The following is a 19,402-nucleotide window of genomic DNA, read 5'->3' on the forward strand; positions in this document are numbered from 1 at the left end:
AGGAATGTTCTGTTCCCATCTCATTTGTCTATGTAATGTCTCTGTATATCAAGTATGATGTGTGTTCTCCATGTTCACTGGTGTGTGTGTACCTGCCCAGGCTTCAGAGCTGGTTAATCCAAGCTGTGGAAAAGCAGCTGGTTGGGACTGAGGGGCTGGGACAAAGGGAGAAGATTGGTTTAGAGAACAGAGCACTGGATAGTGACACAGGAAACACAGTTGTCCTTGCCCTACCTGGGTAGAGTCTCTTGTCATTTGACTAAGCTTCCTCATCTGGGAACAAAAACTCGAGGTGGAGGCATTTGTAAAGTTTGTTTTTAAGGGAAGCTTTGAGCAGTGGCTCATCCTGAGCACTCCATCAGACTTGTTCTCCACCCACAGGCAGGGGCTGATGGTCATTTGGCTGGTCATTGTCTCCCTGCTTCTCGGCTCACTCTACTTTCTTTGCACCACCCAGCAGAGAAGGGTTTAGGCACTGAAAAAACTTGAGGCTTGCCTGAGTTGCAGCTGACTGTTGTTTTTGTCCCACACCTGCAGGGAATCCTCTGTCCAGGAAAGGAGCTGGTGTGAGGGACAGATCCAACAGAGCGCTGCAGGAAGATGTTGGAAGCCAGCTGGAGCACAGCTCCCAGCAGAGTGTAGGTGAGAACAGCTGCCCTGCTGGTCCTGGCAGCTGGAGCAGCTGTGGATGCTGCCCCTTGCACCAGCCTCACGCCATTTAAACTCCAGTCCCTGCAGGAGGGTCCTCTCCCATCCACCTCCCTGTGGGGTGGGTGCTGCAGGTGATGGGGCTGTGTGCCAGCGGCCCCAGGTCAGCCCGTGGGAGGTGCTGAAGGAGTAGCAGATGTGCTCCAGCAGCTCCACGTCCATCCTGGGCTGGGGCCCCAGGGCTGGAGGCAGCTCTGCAGGTGGGGTCTACCCTGAGTGGGGCAGAGGGGCAGAATCACCCTTGCTCCTGCTGCCCCCGCTGGGGGATCAGCCCAGGACACGGAGGGCAATCCAGGTGCCAGCACACATGGCCAGGACATGTCCACCATGTCCACCAGCATCCCCAAGTCCTTCCAGGCTGCACCTTTTACTTCCCATGTGATTCTGTCTTCGAAGTTTGACCACTTCCAGGATCTCTCCTCTTACTCTTTTGCAGGCAGTTCTTTGCTGTTCTCTGTTCTTCCACTATGCCCTTAGCTCCCAGTGAGTTGTAAATAAAGGTGAGTAACAACTGGAATCCCTCCCCAGGCGCACCCAGCAGCCCTGCTCATTCTTACACAGTTGTGTTTATCCATTCAGCTGGGATCTGCAAGGCCTGGCTTCTCATGCCTGCAGGTTCTCAAAGGTGTCTGAACAGGAATGCTGCTGTCTTGTCCCCACCTCTCCATGTGGGAGATGAGAGTGGGCCTTTTCCTTGTCCCCCCCTCTCTGCTGTCCTTTCACGTGTGACCTTCAGGAAGTGCTGTGTGTTTTGACATAAACCAACTGCTTGGGCACACTGGCTTGCTTGGGCTTTCTGTGGGCTGATGCCTCCAGGCATTGGTTTAAGCATTGCTTGACTAGTGGATGATGTTACATGTGCCAGACTGGCTTCAAGAACCTACCAAAACTGATGGAGCCAGCCAGCCTGACCCAGAGCTGAGCCATGCAGTTTTTGTGGCACAGCTGTACCACTGATGCTAAACGATGGAACCACCAGGGCAGGAGGAAGCTGAGGTTTCTCTGGGCACGGTGGAACACAGGTGGGGCTGGGCCTCACAGCATCACCCAGTTACTTCAGCCAAGCCTCTGCATGTTATGCTGCACCCACCACGATCCAGAGCCATGACACTGTAACACATCACCTGGTGACTGCTAGCACAGGCTGTGACTGATGCTGGCCTGTGTGGCCCCTCTCGACAACCACCCTCACAGTGCTGGTGCCAGGGCCACCTGAGCCCCCTTGTCTCCAGGATGGGTAAGCCAAGGTCCCACAGCCCCACGTTACAAGCTGTGTACACCAGACCCTCTCCACCTTGGGGGTCCCTGGGACTTGATTCAGTTTAGCACCGTATTTCTTGTCATGAGAGAACTACAATTGCAGGCACAGTTGGAAATGTGGTGGGCAAGAGCTGAGCAGGAAACAACGCTGCTCTCCACCTACTGGCCATGCCACGTGGTCAGTTGCCACCATCCTCACTGCCCAGGTACAGTGCTCCTGTGGCCCTAAGGAAGGCATCTAGGATGGCAGTGGCTGTTAGTGGGAAGTTCTAGGATGAGGAACAACCAAAGACCAAGCTTGTGGCACAGCAGGGCAGTGAGTTCCTGTTGGAAAGAGGTTCCCCTCACTGCCCCCCTTTGGGTGAACCTTGGCTCAAGCAGCTCATTTCTGCACAATTCTGGGTCTCCACCATTGTGGTTGAATCCCAGGTGGTAACTAAACACCACACAGCCACTTGCTCACCCCCCATCTCTTCCTCTTTTCTCCCCTGGGGAACAGGAGATTGGGAAAAATAAAAGTAACTTTGCAGGCTGAGATACGAACAAAACAAGGTATAAAGGCATCTCTCAAATTCCTGAACTTCCAGGTGAGCATTGGGAGAGCAGAATCCCTCTCACTGCCAGAGTCAAGGATCCCGTGAGGGAACTGATTGGCACAAGTCTGTGGGGCCTGATGAGATGCCCTCCAAGATCCTGAGGGAACGGGCTGATGGCATTGCCAAGCCTCTCCCAACCCTAATTTAAAACTCACAGAAAGTCCCTGGGGAGTGCAACTAGGGAAATAATTTTCCTAGTTTTAAAAAAGGGAGAAAGGAAGACCCAGGGAACTACAGACCAGCGAGTCTCACTGTCTGTGCCTGGGAAAATCATGGAAGCAATGTTAGGACACATGACAGACAAGGAGGTGACCTGAGACAGTTTAAAAGACAAGTGTCTGCCAAAGAAGTCAGGAACCTTCCTGGGATGGAAAATATGTCCCCCTCTTCCCTCCAAATTACTATAATTTTGAAATTATGGGTTTTTCAGGCAAAGATGGGAAAAGGAATAGCAGTTCTTTACGTGTTTGTGTGTGTGTGTGTGTAACGAGGCAAACAAACAACAGCAAACAACAAACAGACACAGAGACCCAGTGCCAGCCTTCCCCCGGCTGCAGGCACCTTCCCCTTTGGTGCAGTTCCGGGCACAGCCGGCAGGGGCGCTGCTGGCTCCCGGCCGGGCAGGGCAGGTGCGGTGATTCCCCCGCAGCTGCAGGGGGCGCTGTGGCCCAGCTCGGCCGCCTCTCTCTATGTGGCAATGGCGACTCAGGTGGTGGGAGAGAGAGAAAAAGACTCCCTTGTGGAACTCACGGGGGCAGCTGGTGCCACTGCCACTCCGGGTGGCAGGCTGGACTGCTGCAATAGCCTTGGAGCAGCAGGCTGGAACAGCAGCGGTGAGAACACTTGGGGTGGAAAACTGTGTGGATTTGGCACAGCCTGGTTTTTGGTAGCGAGGGAGGGTCACAGAAGTAGCTTCTGTGAGAAGCTGCTAGAAGCTTCCACCATGTCCAACAGAGTCAATCTCTGATGTGTCTGAAAATGGACATGCTACTGGGCCAGTTAGAGAGGTTGGTCATGCTCTGTGATATATTTAAAAAGGAAATCAAAACAGGGCACAGGCAGTTTTTTTCGAGGGGTGATGAGGCACCGCCACCAGGGCCATCGTGGCACAAACTGTGGCAGTTGCCACCGTAGCTGCCGTCACCTTGGCGTGGCTGCATTGAGCCTTGCCTGCCTGGTTCCCCCTAGCAGGCTGTGCTGCAGGCAGAAGGGCAGGAGCGGTGGCAGCTTCTCCTTCCTGGCTCCCCGCATGAAGAGAGGTGTTAAATACTGCCAGCGCTGCAGGGGCTGGCACTGCCCACCCAGTGCTAGCAGGGCTGCCTGGCAGAAACATGGCAAACTGCCCAGTGCAGACCCTAGAGGAGATCAACTTCTCAGCGCTGTGAAATGCTGCAGGAACCTTTGAATTAGTGGAACTTGTTGGCAATGGTATCTATGAGCAGCAGTTTTTCTTCTAGTCAGGGAAGAGGCGAAGTGAGGACATGTGAAGAAGAACAATATAGCAGCACCAAGGTCAATGGAAAAGAAAGAGGGGGAGGAAATGCTCCAAGCATCAGAGCCGAGATGCCTCTGCAAGCTGTGGTGAAGACTATGGTGAGACAAACTGTCATCCTGTAATGTATGAAGTCCACGGGGGATGTGGAGATCCACTTGCAGCCTGTGGGAAAAGTGCTCACGCCAGAGCGGGTGGATGCCAGAGAAAGCTGTGATCCAGTGGGAGACCTGAATAGAGAGAGAGGGCCCATGCTTCCATAGATAGATAGAGAGTCCTTGCTTCCAAACTAGAGCAGTCTCTCCTTAAAAAACTGCACCCCGTGGACGAGTGACTCTCCCCACAACAGTTTTGGGAAAACTGCCTGTGGGACGGATCCCATGGCATAGCAGGGGGATTCCATTACCTAAGCAAACAGAAAAATATCCCAGGTGAGGAACTGACCAAAACCCCAATGCCCTATCTCCCTGAGCTGTCAGTGGGAAGGAAGGAGGGGCTGGGGGAGATAAAGGTGTTTTAAAGGCTTAATTTACTTCTCATTATTCTTCTCTGACTCTGTTAATAATAAATTTATACCTTTAAATTTGAACCTGTTTTGCCCTTAGAGTGCTTTTTCTTCCAGTCCTTAACTCATGAGCCCTTCATTAATTTTTTCCTTCTCCTCTGCCCAACTGTAGCAGGAAAGGCTAAGCAAACAACTTGCCTGAGTGCCTGGCGTTTGGCCAGTATCAAACCATGACATACCTCTTCCCAATATCCCCATAGGAGCAAATCCTTCACATACTGCAACAACCTCATTCCTAAGGATGGAATAAATTAACCTCTTGTCCCTCTTGTTCTGACTCAAAAAAATATTGTTTACTATGTTCTGTAAGTGGGTATCCCCAGAAAGCATCCCTTAGCAGTGTGAGCAGGGAACCCAACTCAAGGTGGTACAAGGATCTGGGATGGTGGAGTGCCCAGGTTTAATAGCCTACTCTTAGGCCCAGCACCATAACTGGCAGGATAGGAGTGTTATAGGGAGACATACACAGCTTCAAAAGACCTGCCTGTAGCTCAGCAACAGGCTGCAACCCCTTCTCTCCCTTCTTTGAAAGAAGGTATTGGTTTTTAGATGCCAGTTGTCCAGGTAACCTCAGAGTAATCTGGAGAGCCCCACATCCAGTTTTCCATATTCCAAAAGTGCTAGCCTTGCCATCACCCCTTACACCACCAACTTGCATTCCCAACTCCAGCCATCAAATCCACTCCTAGCAAACCACAATCACAACTAGAAATAATCAGAAACTCATGCTTTTCAAGCCCATTTCACATATTTAGCGAACTCTCATAAGCATTCCCATGTTACTTTTATTTGCCGGCAAAATTCAAATTAACATACACAGAGGCAATTCACATATACACACATTCTCCAGTAGCGGTTGAAAAAAATGCAAGTTCTCATCTTTCCCACTTAAGGAAAGAACATTTGAACAATTATTACCCCTTTGCCATAAAATTCAAATTAGATAGAGAAGTTCCTGTGTCTACGAGGGAATGCATTTCTCAGTTCAGCAAGGGCTCCAGTGTTGTGAGCCCCTGGTACAAGAGCAGATCCTGACACCCTTAACAATCATATACCTGAGGTGCCTTTCTAACCAATTCCTGCAAGGGCCCACCTGGCCACTTCTCCAGTCCCTGCTCCCAGTGCTCATGGGCTCTCACACTTCCACAGTTGCTGAATTCTCTACAAAATCACTTCTCTACAAAATCTCCAGTGACTCAAAGGCTGTCCCTTGGCAACCATACAGGGGGAAAATGGGGCTGTGAAGAGAACAGAGGACATCCAAAACCAAATCACAGTAATATAACTATACATCAATAAAACTTCCCTTAACATGCACATAATATTCATCCCTTAAGTGTGAGAGCCAACCATCACATTACCTAACTATAACACTCTTGTCCCATTGCTGGGCAGTGCTGAGCAGGGCCTGGCTCCTGACTCTTGGCACCCCATCTTTAGATATTCACCCAGCACAGCAACAGCAAGTGCTCATGCAGAGCTTCTGAGGCAGCTCGGTCTGAGGAGAAAGGGCCCTACAAAAAGGATCACAAGGCAAAGACATCATTGTCCTTCACACGAGGTGAAACCCAAGCTGCCTCCCATGGGACATGTCCCTCCACTTGCCCAACAGAAAAGCTTGCTGTACAAGACAAAAATTCTGGCTACTCCTCACCTCCCTAGCTCAGATTCCCTGTAAAAGTGGCTGAGGCTGTAGAAGGGAAGAGGATGGGACAGGTTACAGCAGGGAAAATGCATAGATGCAGTTTGGTTTGGTTCGGAGGAAGCACAAGCAAGGCCTTAGGAATAAACTCTTTATTGACAGAACAAGAGTGTGAGGTTTGCCATCCGGGGGGTCTTCAGCTCTCCTGCCACACACCTTGCTCGCCTCAGATGAGCTTTGAGGCTGCGAGGCCATGCTTCAGCCTGGGCAGGGGGCTTCAGACCCTCCGGAGGGATGGGCTGTGGGGAAAACTTTGGGTTCACGGAGGGGAGAGTGTTCTCAGCAGCACAGCTCTCCTCTCCGCCTTGGAATGTGGCTGGATTTGGGACAGGTCATTGAAAATCCTCTTCAGGGGGTGGTACAGGCAGACACTTACAAATCCGCCCTAATACAGACTGAGCTTCTTTTGCCACGGTCCTTGTATCTGAAGTGTTGTCTGAGGTTGTTGGACTCCCTTCTCTCACCAAGCTCTCCTCCACCATTTCAGGATCCTCAGGCTCCATGGCTTCGGCATAGCCAGCCTCTTCTGCATGGAGCTCTGGTCCTAAGGGAGACAACTTCAGTCTCATGCTCGCTTCTTGGCTTTGCTGTTTGGATGCTCCAGGGAATCCTGGCTGCATCTGTCTGTTGGAGACCTTACCCTTGGGACACTCCAGGATTTCAGTGCACTCGCAGGTGGAGTCTCCTTCAAACTGAGAAGCTATCATGGATTTCAAGAGGCAGTTAACATTCTTAACTACTTGAATGGTGAGATTGTCAAGGGCAGCCTGTATACGAGCCTTGTCTGAGCAGGCTGTGTCAGCTTCTTTGGATTTGTCTGCTTGGATGGCTCCTCCATCAACAGGCTTCTCCTTCCACTGGGCTGCCCTCCCTGGCTCAGAATCTTTGGATTCCAGATGGTCCCCCAAGCTCTCCAACACCATCGCTAGAAGTTCTTTGGCCGTCATTTCTATTTCCTGACGGTGGTCTAGAGGTGTCCCTGCAGGCTGTGTTCTCATGCACTTCCTGAAAGTGCTTTCTCTGATCCCCTGGGCAGCATTCCTTAAAAAGGTGGCACGCAAGTGTCGAGGAACCTTCAGCCTTGCAAACACTTTGTACACAATGGCCTCAACCACCTCTTGGAGCTTCTGGGCTTCTGCTGCAGTGCTGTCTGGCTTCCTCTGGGAGTCAGCAGCAGTGCTGGCATCCTCCTGACCCAGCTCAGCTCTGGAGGTTTGGCCCTTGTCCAAAGCTATTTTCCCTCTTCTCAGTCTCCCTGATTTCAGGGAGGTCTCTTTGCTTTCCTGTGGATGTGAACAAGAAGGTTTCTGAGGCTGCGGCTGCCCCTCTGCCCAGCAGGAAGTGTCAGTGGTTCCCAGCAGTTTGGGAATATCCTACAATTTTGCCCGGGATGGCAGAAGCCCCTCCTGAATAGTGACACCAGGTTGAAGCTCATGTTGCTCAGCCCGTGCGTGCTGAGGCTTCCCACGGGCCCAGGCCATGAGGGCAGGAGAGAAGGGCTTCCCTCAGCACTGCGTGTGCCTGCCCATGGCCCTGCTGCCCGTGCCCAGCTCAGCGCCCTGCGCTGGCTCAGCTCCCGCCTGCAGAGTCCTTTGCCCGCCACAGCGCCCGGCCCAGCAGCACAGCCCTGCACAGTCCTGTGCCCCTGAACACAACGCTTTGCCTACCTCTTGCTGCCTCAAGATATTCTCTGCCTCCAGCTTGATCCTGGTTAGGTAGTGCCTGTACTCGTTGAACTCCTTTGGAGTGCAAAGCACCTAGGGAGGGACGAGGGCAGAATGCCCCAAGCCCTGTCAAGCCGTGCAGACAGCCTTCCCCAAAATAGCCTGACCCCAGTGGGAGGGGAGCTGCCCCCAGGCCTCCCCCTTTACCCCGGTGTGGGAGCCACTGATACTCCCCCAGCCAGGGCTGAACAGCAGTGTGGGGGTGGCTGAGAAGGGCAGCACTGGGGTTTGCCAGGGGGATGTTGGTGCTGCTTCTGCTCCCAGGGACACCAGCGCACGGCCCTGCCCTCTGACAGCAGCAGGCGGCTGCAGCAAGGGCTGTGGGAGCCCTGCTTGAAGAGGGCTGCTCTTGATCAGCCCAACACCCAAACCTACCTTGTTGTCACTGGTGATGAAGCCCCGTCTCTTCAGCATCCGCAGGATGTCCTTGCGCTTGTGGTAGTCCCGAAGGTGGGGGTCATGCAGGCAGTTGTATTGCAGGCTCGTGTGGTGGATGTAGGGATCATCGAGATTGAAAGGACGTGGCAGGTGAAGCTGTAAGAGACATTTCCCAAAGTATGGAGGAGGCAGGAGAGAGCAGCAAAGAGGTGCCATGTGGTACTTGTGAAAAGCTGCCAGAAACCAATGAAGAGAACAAACAAGTGCTTCTTCTCTGTGTTCCAGGGAGCCTTGAGCTTCCCTTTGCTGCCCAGCTCTTTCCAATTGAAGGGTCGCAGCGCCTTAGTTCTGTAGGTGCCTAAAGAACTGTGCATGATGGGGACCAGATATAAGAGGAGAGCTTTACTACCTTTCTCTTTTTCCTTTACCTTTTCCCCCAGCTTTCCCCTGGAGAAAGGCTTGGATCCGGGTTTCACAGGGATCTTGACTCCGAGTGGGAGGTCCAGCAGGTCAGAATCAATTTCAGCCATATCTCACTCTCACAGATGTGGTCTTCTGTGGCCAATCTGTGAAGACACAGACACTCAGGCAGTAGCTCAATATCTTGCACGGCACATGCAAGAGAGCATAGGTCCTTAGGCCCTAGAGCAACCTCTCAAGCCACAGGACCCCCAGCTAAGCCCTCTCTATCAGCCCACTGCTCTCCTCCCCCTAATTCCCAGGCACTCAGCAGTGCCTCTGCCTTTTGGCAGGACACCAGCAGTGAGATGGAGCTCCACAGCCCCTGCTAGGAGCTCTCATGGTGCTGTGGTGCTGAGCAGGGCTCCACGGCTCCTTCCAAGAGCTCTCGTGGTGCTGTGGTTCCACGCTGACTCCTCGTGCTCCAGAGGTCTCACAGTGATGGGGCATTGTTACATCATGGTGATGTCACATCACTCCATTGTCACACCACCTCGCTGACATTGTGTCACATGGAAACTGCCCACCACACCTGGGGGAGGGGGGCCCACCTGGAGGCCCTTTGGACAGCCCTGTGGGACCCCTTCTGTGTGACCTGGCTGTGAGAGCTCCTGTCCACAGGCCCCTTCTCCCCCTCCCCTGTCCTGTCATTCTGTGAGGCAAAGTGTCCTCACCAGCAGGAAGGAATGGGAGGAACTGCCACTCCAAACATGCGCCATTTGGGCTCTGCTTTTCCCCCTTTCCCTTTTTAGACCTTCTTCCCTGTTGTGGCCAAGCAGCCACAACTGGGGAAATTGCAGCAAGCTGGATATTTCCCCCATCCCTGGCACCATGACATCCCCTGGTCATGTTTCGAGAAACAGAAGAGAAGCATTTGCTGAGGGAAAGCCCTGTCCTCCCCTTTCCTCAGGCTCACCTTCAACCCAGACATCCCTCTGCCATCTTCCCAGTATCCCCTGCCCTGGTTTCCGCTGTTCCCATCTACTCTCACTTCCTACCCCTTCTTGGCTGGATTTGGCAAGGTCTCCAGTGCCCGTTCCTCCAGCCCATCTGGTTCCTTGGGGCAGCTTTTACACTGCAGAGCCCTGCCAGCCTTGCTCGTTGCACAAAGGCAAGAGACAGGCAGAGCAATCTCCTGGAGCTGCAGTGATTGATTACCACGGGGCTCTTGGGAAACAGCGAGGGGCACAGCCCAGGGACAGCGTTCCTCTCCTGCCAAAGCAGTTTCTGGCACTCGCTCCAGCTGCAGCTCTTCTCCAGCTTGGCAAGGGGTGGAGCAGCATCGGCTGCAGCCTGGCTGCCCTGTGCCACATGTCCTGCTGGGCCACGAGGGCCGTGAGCCCCGCAGTGCTCACACACACCCGCACCTGGGGCAGTGCTCAGGCAGCCCCGGCAGCTCCAGCGTGCGGTCCCGGGAGGGGAGCAGGAGGCCCTGTGTGCAGTTCCTGGGCAGCTGCAAAGCACGGGTGCTGAGGAATACACCTGGTGTAGGTAGCTGGGGGTGCAGCTGCACCGCCAGCTCCAGCCTGAGCTCTGGCTGGCAGGAGCCCGAGGCAAGAGCCCATGACCTGCTGACCCTTGGCAGGACAAAGAGCCCGGGGACCTGTGGCACAGCCAGGTCAGTGGCCACTCAGAGACAGGGCAGATGCCAAGCCTCAGGAGAAAGAGCTGAGACTCTGCTGTGCTTGGAGTGTGAAGGTGTAACAGCCCAGGGGTTCAAGCTCGAGCTGTTTCCGTGTTCCTGTGCGGTGAATTGTTGTAGTTTAAATTTTGGGGGGTCCCCGGGGTGGGTCCCTCAGGAGACCCCTGGGTCCTAGGGGGTCGTGGGTGTTCCCGTGCTGGCAGGCAAAGAGACTTCAGACGCCGGTGGGGTGCTGATGAGGTGAGGGTTTATTCAGAGTCCCACTCCAGGCAGGGAGCATGGTCCTGTGGGAGAGGGGGAAGGGAAGGGGAGAGGGGGAAGGGGGAAGAGGGAAGGGTAGCGTCCGGAGGCCTCCAGGGGGAGAGGGGCAAAGAGGGTGAACCCCCTTGCGTTAGCATTCTTATCACAGAGGTTCAAAGGGGCGCGGTAACATTCTCCAGCCAATCAGGTTACAGATACAGGATACTGCAGGGAGGGTACAGACTTGGCATAAACCATACATTTTCCAGGGGTGAACAAGAGCAAACCATTTCTATAAAATGCAATCCCACAATTCACCCTTTTTTTCTTTAAAATGTGAGAAGAGAAATATGACATATGACAATTAACAATTTAAAAATGAAACAGTAATTACACAGTTTTGCAGCATAAAACTAAATACAATTGCAGTAAGGATTATGTTATACTGTGAACAGTTTATCTGACTTTGTAATTGCAGTAAACGGGTTATGTGGGTTTATATTGCAAGATTTGAAACAAATCAACAAATTTGTTTGAGCCTTTCTAGCGTGACTGGCCTAATAGTGTCTAGCCTTTTCCAGCTGGCTTTTCAGACCACCACAGCCCCCAGTTTTAGACTGAGGCGCTGACCTCTGCTCCCACTCTAGGGACAGGAAAACACGTGGAGTTCTCTGGGCTCTACACACGGCTTCAGATTCTTTAGGTGGCCTGCTGCAGTTCTTCCATTGGGGCTGGGCAGTAGCAGTGAGGAATTTAAATCAACTCAAGCTGCTACTGATCTGCTACAGGATTCTCATAAGGCTTGAACAGCAAGTTACCGACACTCACGGATCTGAGCTAAATTACTCTTTTCACTTACTAACTGGTTTAACTAAAAGGACTTACACTCTGCATGCAATTGTTTACATTTGTCTATATGTACCTATTTGGAATTTTTTTCGCCTATACTTGCACTAGAAGTGTCAGAGACTTAACAAAAGACCCCCAGTTTTAGGTCATCATAAGAAAAACAAAAGGAAAAAAACTACAAAAACTGTCAAATACTTTCTCAGACACTATATTAGGTTATCAGTCACTCTCAGAACTAACTGAGGACAGCATAAACTTCAAAGCGTTACTGATTCAATAGTCTACTACTGAATCACACTTTACAAGAAGACAATTCAAAAACTGCTTCTCTTGGATCTACGTTTGTGACTTGAAAAAGCTTCTGCTTTCTGAAACAGAAAACAGGAGAATCTGTAATATGAACACACACAAAAACTAGAAAGGCATAATTGTAAAAACTACTTTATGGAGATGGGAAGGAAATGGAGGGGTTTGGGACACTTTGCTGTTTGGCCAGAACAGCAAGGGACAGGGGCACAATAACAGGGAAAGGGGATCAAAAGTAGGATTAACAATTATACAAGGCTGTAAAACTGGTATTACAAATTTACTTTAGCTTTGGGGTTTGGTTTTTTAGCGTTTACTTTGTGGGACTTGGAAAGCGGACTGAGAGCACGTGGCCATGGTGGCCATGCGGTCACAGCGCAGCACGTGGTGTTAGCTGTGCTGTGTTGGGTTTAGCAGGAAGGGGTTAACTCTTGGGGGTTTGTTAAGGGAAAGGGGGTTAGAGAGAAGGAGCAGTAAGGGGAGGAGGGAGTAAGGGTAAGGAAGGAGGTTACACAATTTACAAAACTGAGTTTTGGAAGGTGCGGGGCTTGGGCACAGTTGAAGACTGCTTTTTCCTTCTCTGATTGCTGTCTCGCTGAGTTCTTTTCGCTGCTGTCCAGGGGTGTGGGCTGCTTGGGCTCGATCGACGGTGTGCGGGGCTTTTCTCGCTGCTGCTGCCGGGCGGGGGGAGGGCCGCCTGTTTTCTGCATGGCTTCTCCAGGTGCTGGGACCTATGCGCGCACTGTGGCGGGGCTGGGCTGCTCCACTGCCGGGGCCACGCCGGGCCGGGGCTCGCACTGGAGTCTCACTACGCTGGCACTCGGGCTCGCACCGGTCTTGCTGGGCTGGCCTGCGCAGCCCACGCAGCGCCGAGACGGGCCGGGGCCCCAAGGGGTTGAGACCCGGGCCCGCGCCGGGCTGGTCGGCGGTGTTGGAATGGCGGCGTGGTGGCTCACGAGGTCTCTGCGTGGTGGGGGAGGGGCTGCCCCAGGCCGCGGTGGCCCGGAATGGCTACTCTACTGGAGACGGCACAGAAACGGTGTTACTATGGTCTATCTTTGTCTCAGGGTGGTTGGTGCTGTTGCCCCATGTTGGGCACCATTTGTTGTAGTTTAAATTTTGGGGGGTCCCCGGGGAGGGTCCCCTGGGAGACCCCTGGGTCTTAGGGTCGTGGGTGTTCCCGTGCTGGCAGGCAAAAAGACTCAGACACCAGTGGGGTGCTGATGATGAGGTGAGGGTTTATTCAAAGTCTCACTCTAGGCAGGGAGCATGGTCCTGCCATGAGGGGCAAAGAGAGGGCGAGACCCCTTGCGTTAGCATTCTTATCACAGAGGTTCAAAGGGGCGCGGTAACATTCTCCAGCCAATCAGGTTACAGATACACGATACTGCAGGGAGGGTACAGACTTGGGATAAACCATACATTTTCCAGGGGTGAACAAGAGCAAACCATTTCTATAAAATGCAATCCCACAGTGAATAAATTGTTTTGTGGAATGAGACATGTGAGACTCTGCTGTGGGAAACCTGGTCTGACTGTGAGAGTGGGGGGAGTGGGGGGAGTCAATGGGGACACCCTTTGGCTCAGCTGAGCCACCCACTGCAAAGGGACTTGGTCCCAGCAGGAACCGTCTGGTGGTGGTGGTGTGACTGCCAGCGAGCCTCTGGGATGCTCAGGGAAGTTTCTGTAACAACAGGGCTGCCTGAGAGCTGGAGCAGAGCCCAGGCTGTGCACCTGCTGGGATTTCAACCCCTGATAACAGCAAAAGCTTACCTCCCTATCCCATATGGCTAAGGCAGAACAGAATGATTTGTTACAGGATGAATTATCTGAGCTGAAAACCTCCTTAGCCAGCAATAAACATCCTGTCTTAGCATGAGGAAAGGATAAACCAAACTTAGTGACTGATAGACAAGCACTTTTTACAACTATAGAAAACCACTATGATTTTCATCAAATCAGAAATCTCTTGTACTCTCTCTGAGTTTGTGGAGAGTTCTCCTCGATGCTAAGACATTGGGAATCAGGAGATTCTCTGCACACCACTATTACTCATTGGTAAGTGACACAGACTCCTAATCCATACTATTTCTTCAGTAGCTGTAACATAGGTACCTTTACATTATCATGTACTGTATTTTATCTACTACTGTTGCGGCAGGAGATGGTCAGAGTTCCACGATGTTCCTGGAAAAGCATCCTTAGAAGGATGACCCAGAGGCACAGGTGCTTCTGCTGCCTGCTGAATGATTTCAAGCTCTTCAGTGAAATCAGTTCCTTGGAGCAATGCTGAAGGAAGAGACAGAGCCTTCATTTGGAGGTCTGCAGGAGGCTTTACTCAGCTTCTTCCTCATAGGAGTCTGGTGGCAAAGCACCAAGGAGCCAGCGAAAACAGGGGGTTATATAGGGAAGGCAGGGGGCAGGGTAAAACATCTGAGCCAATCTGGTGGAGGATTGAGAAATGAATCAATCAGGGGAAGGATCAAAACCAGACTAATTGGCTGGGGTAAAAAGGAGGAAGTAGGGAAAGAACCAATGAGGTACAACTGATAAACACATTTCTTCACCATAACAGAGAGAGCTGTCTGCAAGGGTTTCTCCTTTAGGGGGTTGTGTTTATATACTGCCTCAACTGCTCTCTCCCCAGGGGAGCATGTTTATATACAGTCTGGCTTGACTGCTCTCTCTCCAGGGAAACATGTTTATATTATTGTCTGTCTTCTCTCCAGGGGAGTGTGTTTATATTAACAATGCCTGGCTTAATAGCCTCCACATACTAATAGCTCCTTTTGTGTAGTAAGTGGTCTGTTTAAAGTCTTGTGTCTGTTTTCCTTGGTCTACTCAATAAATAATTCATGTTGTAATAGGCTTGACTGGTCACTATTAGGAACTTGCAAGCAACAGTAGGCTTTTGGTGTGCTGGCCACCTCAATAAAGCTGCTGTATAAAAGCCAGAAACTTGTTAAAGGCAGGGACTTGTCTAAGCTCTGCCTTCTCACTTCACAACACTATGCTGTTGAGAGCTTGGGGATATCTCTGCAGGAAAATGCAGTGAAGTTTACAGAGCAGAACTGAACTGATGGCAGGAGTAAGGAGGCTGCTGCCCAACCTCAGGGTCTGATCCTCACTGGGCAGACCTTTGTGAGTCAAAGGAGACCTGTCCCCAGCTCTTCTAACTTTGCCTTGCAATCCTGCAATGACACCATGGCAAAGGATGGCACTTACTCTGGAAGTCTTTCTGCTTCTTCTGGTCCTGTAGAAGTCACTTTATTTATGAAGAAAGGGAGAGAATCCATCAGGTGTGTGTCCAGTGGGGTCTCTCTCAATTAGCTGAAACAAGTAGCCTGCTTTTATTCTGATTTTCCAGTGGTATCACACCCTTCCCTTTCCCCATTGCCTGAGGTACTTTGAAGGTAGACTTTCTGATCCAGCTACTCCATGTTCCCTCTTAGTATGAACCCCCTGTATAACACATGATCCATAATCCTTGAAATTAGTTTCAGAGAAGTCAATATTCATAGTCCTATTAAGTCTTTGTTCTTCTTCCTAAGGTTCAGGAGTTTAGCATGACCTCAGTGAAGCAGAAGCATGTCAATTAGCAAAGCTTTCTACAACTGATGTCCCTTGAGCCAGCTGTGAAGACAACATCCTTGAAAACAAAGCATTCTGGCAGAGTGCCAGTGCCTTGGAAGGAAAAAGAGAAGGGAAAGGAAAAAGAAGAGGGGGAAAAAGACAGAAAAGAGAAAGGAGAAAAGCCCCAGTCTGTCGCCCATCTCCAATCCTTGGTGCTCTTGCCACCATTTGGTTCAATACCACCTTAAATTTTTCATTTTGGGGAACAGCTCAGCACTGTCCTGCTGGCACCGCAGCTCTTGTGGCCAGCTGTGAGTGCAGCTGGGACACCTGATAGAGGCACATGGCCTGGCTCAGGTGCTGCAGATTCTGGAGTTCTTGGGCAAAAGCTGCAGTTTTGTCACTGCATGTCTGTGAGGCAATGCTGCAGCGGTCAAGAAGTGCTGGCTGACACCCTTGGTCCGACCTACTCAGGCCTCCTGCTCTGGGTTCCTGCTGCGAAAAAGAGACAATGCCCTCTCAGCATGCAATTGCTGGATATTTTTCATCTGACTTTGCATGCCACTTATGTGCATTTCAGTCTTCTTTTCCAGCTCTCTCATCTGCTGCGGTTACAATTCCCATTCCTGCTGCCAAAACAGGGAGAAAAAGGGTCACTCATTCCCTCTCTCAGTTTCCTTTTTATCCCAGATCTGGGCTCCTGCCACAGGGGCAGGCACGGGCTGCCCCTCTCTCTCTGCCTCTCGGGATGCTGCAGACCTTTGCTGGGCCTCCCTTGATGCTGCATCTTTCCCAGCTCACTCAGCCCATCCCAGCTTCCTTTCTGCCCTTCCCTGACCACTTGCTGCTCCACTCCCGTGTTCCTTTGGGGAGGAGCTGCCAGACCTGCAGCCAGGATTTCAAGTCCACACTAAGCAGGATTCAGGCAGTGCCGTGAGGCTGTGCTCTCCATCAGGGAGGAAGGGAAGAGCAAACACCCCCAGCATTTCATTCCCTGGGGCTGGGCCAACAGGAGGGAGTTTTCAGCTCTCCTGTGTAGGATTTCCATGGCACCATCCCCGAGAGCCCCAGTGCCCTCTCCTGGAGCAGCAATGGCCACATCAGTCTGTCACTCTCTGCTGCCACTCAGGATGAGTTCTCCCCTTGCAGGCACACGTCCTTATCTGGATCAGCACTTGGCTTTCCTCTCTTCTCTCCCCACTGGCTGCTCTCAGATGGCCAAGGCCAAACACCTTTCTATGAACACCAAACTTGGTCTTCTCAGCCCTCCTTCCAGGTCCAGATATTCCAAAATCTGAATCTCATGGGTTTGGACACGAGGAATTGCCCAAACCATGCAATATCAAGAGACAGTGTGGACATTGAGAACTAAAGCTTCTAGGCCACAGAACTCCAGCATGGAGCAATATCAGAAGCCTCAGCACTAACTGGCTTTGGCATGACTACCACATCTCCTCCTCCTTGTTCAGAAGAATGAAATTAGAAAAGTTAAACTGGAGAAAGGTGTTCCTTAGAACTTGTAACATAAGATGCAATCATAGCCAGGAAATGGCCCTTTGTGGCATCTGCCAATCTCACCAGCACATCCTTCCTTTCCTTCTCCAGGCTCTCCAATTTGCTCTGCAGTGATGCCACCTCCTGACGAAGAGCCACAGCCTCTTCCTTCAGGGCACTTTCTAGAGAGGTTTTCTGGTGTTCTGCTCTCCACATTGCTGCAGGACAGAAGGGGAAGGAGAAGGGGAAAAGCAAATCAAAGGCAAACTGATGTGCATCCTGCAGAGACAACAGCACTGTCTTCTCTGCCTGCCTCTGTTTGCCAGGCCCAAAACCCACAAGGGCTCCAAAGCTGACAGAAATGAAGGAAACTTCCAGGTAGAGAAAAAACAGGAATGAAAGGGCCAAGGTTCAGAGGAATAGGAAAGTGTGTTTGCTGTTGGGCTTGTGCAGAGTGAGCAATCCAAGACAGACAAGGGAGCAGAAATGCCTGTGCAGCCCTGCTCCAGAGAGGCCAATAGCCTGGAGGCTCTGGCAGGGCCTGGAGTTTGGGGAAATCCAGCTGAGGCATCCAGCTACAGCTCCTTAGCACAGACAGGGCACCTGAAAGGCACCGGCTGTGCATGGCATCAGCCACAGCACATCAGATGGCACTGCCAGCCATGGCATCTTTCTTGAGAAAAAGCTTTCACTGGCACTTGGATGGATAAATCTCCTGCTGCTTGTTTTTCCCCTCTGCCATCTCTGGGCACTTTTCCTCCGTGTGAGATCAGAGATACCCGCTGGCAAGACAGGATGGGGCAGTGGAGAGGAATAGCTGTACCTTGCTCACTTTCCTCCAACTGTATCTGCAGCTCCTTATAGCAAGCCCTGAGGTTTTCCATCTGAGCCCGTATCTTTCTCAGTTCCAGCTCCATGGCCTTACATTGTATGGCCATGGCCTCTGCTTTGTTCTCAGAGCTCTGGAGCCTCTCACGCAGCTCAGACATCTCAGTTTCCAGCACTTGCACAGAGTCCTTCAAGCACCGTTCTCCTGCTTGGGACTCCTCCAGCTCCTGCAGCAGCTGCTTCTCTCGAGCTGCCTGGGCAGCCTCCATCTGCAGCACAACGTCCTGCAGGGCCCGTGTCGGAGTCTAGAACATCCCTCTGGCCACCCTGGAGGGTTTGGAGACCGGACGGGGGGTCTGGGATCTGTACAAGGGTGTCAACCAGCCTCACACAGAGCCCAGGAGGACATTGCCTCTGATCCCTGTTCATGGGAGTGAATGCCCACATTGTATGAAGAATCACAAGCTGGGAGAATTCAAAATAAGTAGTATTTAGTTTATCATAGAATGTAAATGTAGAATCTAGGATTTTTAGTGTATGGGGCTGAAGAGACAAGATGGAGGATTTGGGGAGTGGCCCCTGTGCTCCTTGTTCTTGTCTCGTCCCCCATCTTTTGCTGGGTTGGATTTTAGAGATTGGTTTAGAGTAGAACTGACATGTTAGCATAGGTAGTAGGTATTGGTACAATTTTGTAAATAAAAAGTACGCTGTGGACGGTGGTTGGGTCAGGGGTACTGTACATAAGGTGCGGGGCTCTCTGATCCGCCCAGTCTGCCGCGTGTCCTGTTCTGCTGGGGATGCCTCACAGAGCTGAGAAAGAACTAAGATAAGGTACCCTGCCAGGGAGGCCTGGCAGAGCTGAAAAAGGACTGAGATAATGAAGAATAAACAGCCTTGGAAATGTGCACCGGCAGACTCAGCTTGTCGTCTCTACCTCTGGTGTGAAACACTTAGGGCAAAGAGAAGACTGAAAACCTGATTACCTCTGGGAACAGCAACCCAGGGGAGACTCCCAGGGAACAGCAACCCTGGGGGAACCCTTATTACCTTGGGGAACAGCAACCCCAAGGAGAATCTCAGGGAAAAATAACCTTGAGAGGCCCGGATCTGGAGGATGGAAGCACAGAGCCTCAGGGCCAGGGCTGCTCCTGAGGCAGCAGAGGGGGCAACAGGGAGAGCAATGTTAAAAACAGGGCCAGGAGACCTTCTACAAGCCTTTATTAGGACAGCTTTGGGGTGGGGGCTCTAGGGGCTGCCGAGGGGCTGCACTCACTGCCACTGCTCTCATGGCAACACTGCAGAAAAGGAGGTGTCATCGATTCTGCTGCTCGCGCCACAGAGCTGGGGCTTCCATCCTCAGGGGAATGCACAGGACCACCTGTTCAGGCTCACTGCGTCTAGAGGTGTCTCTCTCTCTCTCAGTACCTTTGAGGTGAGGGCGAGGAAACAGAAGACTCTAGCAGACAGCCTGACAGCTAGCTGACCTCGTGGATGTCTTTTGTGAGCTCAGGTTTGGTGTGGATCTGTTGTTCTGAGGTGTTACTCACTTTAGCTGGGCTTCTGGGGAAGCAATGTACTATGGGAGC

The 19,402-nt window shown here is 51.8% G+C and overlaps 1 protein-coding gene and 1 long non-coding RNA gene across 2 annotated transcripts; one reads left to right on the forward strand and one right to left on the reverse strand.

The window, feature by feature from the left end:
* Window positions 1–101: 101 nt before the first annotated feature.
* Window positions 102–4,590, forward strand: LOC134553036 (uncharacterized). Its single transcript, XR_010081019.1, has 3 exons — window positions 102–642; window positions 1,145–1,208; window positions 1,288–4,590. It is a non-coding gene; the product is annotated as an uncharacterized LOC134553036 (long non-coding RNA).
* A 1,194-nt stretch (window positions 4,591–5,784) lies between these two features.
* On the reverse strand, window positions 5,785–8,945 carry LOC134553037 (uncharacterized). Its single transcript, XM_063402260.1, has 3 exons — window positions 8,423–8,945; window positions 7,991–8,080; window positions 5,785–7,606 (listed from the first exon to the last, which is right to left on the reverse strand). Exons 1-3 carry the CDS (start codon window positions 8,639–8,641, stop codon window positions 6,656–6,658), a joined length of 1,260 nt encoding a protein of 419 aa, XP_063258330.1. The 5' UTR covers window positions 8,642–8,945; the 3' UTR covers window positions 5,785–6,655.
* Window positions 8,946–19,402: the final 10,457 nt, after the last annotated feature.

Source organism: Prinia subflava, chromosome 8, assembly GCF_021018805.1.
Source record: "Prinia subflava isolate CZ2003 ecotype Zambia chromosome 8, Cam_Psub_1.2, whole genome shotgun sequence".
NCBI classification, from domain to species: Eukaryota; Metazoa; Chordata; class Aves; order Passeriformes; family Cisticolidae; genus Prinia; species Prinia subflava.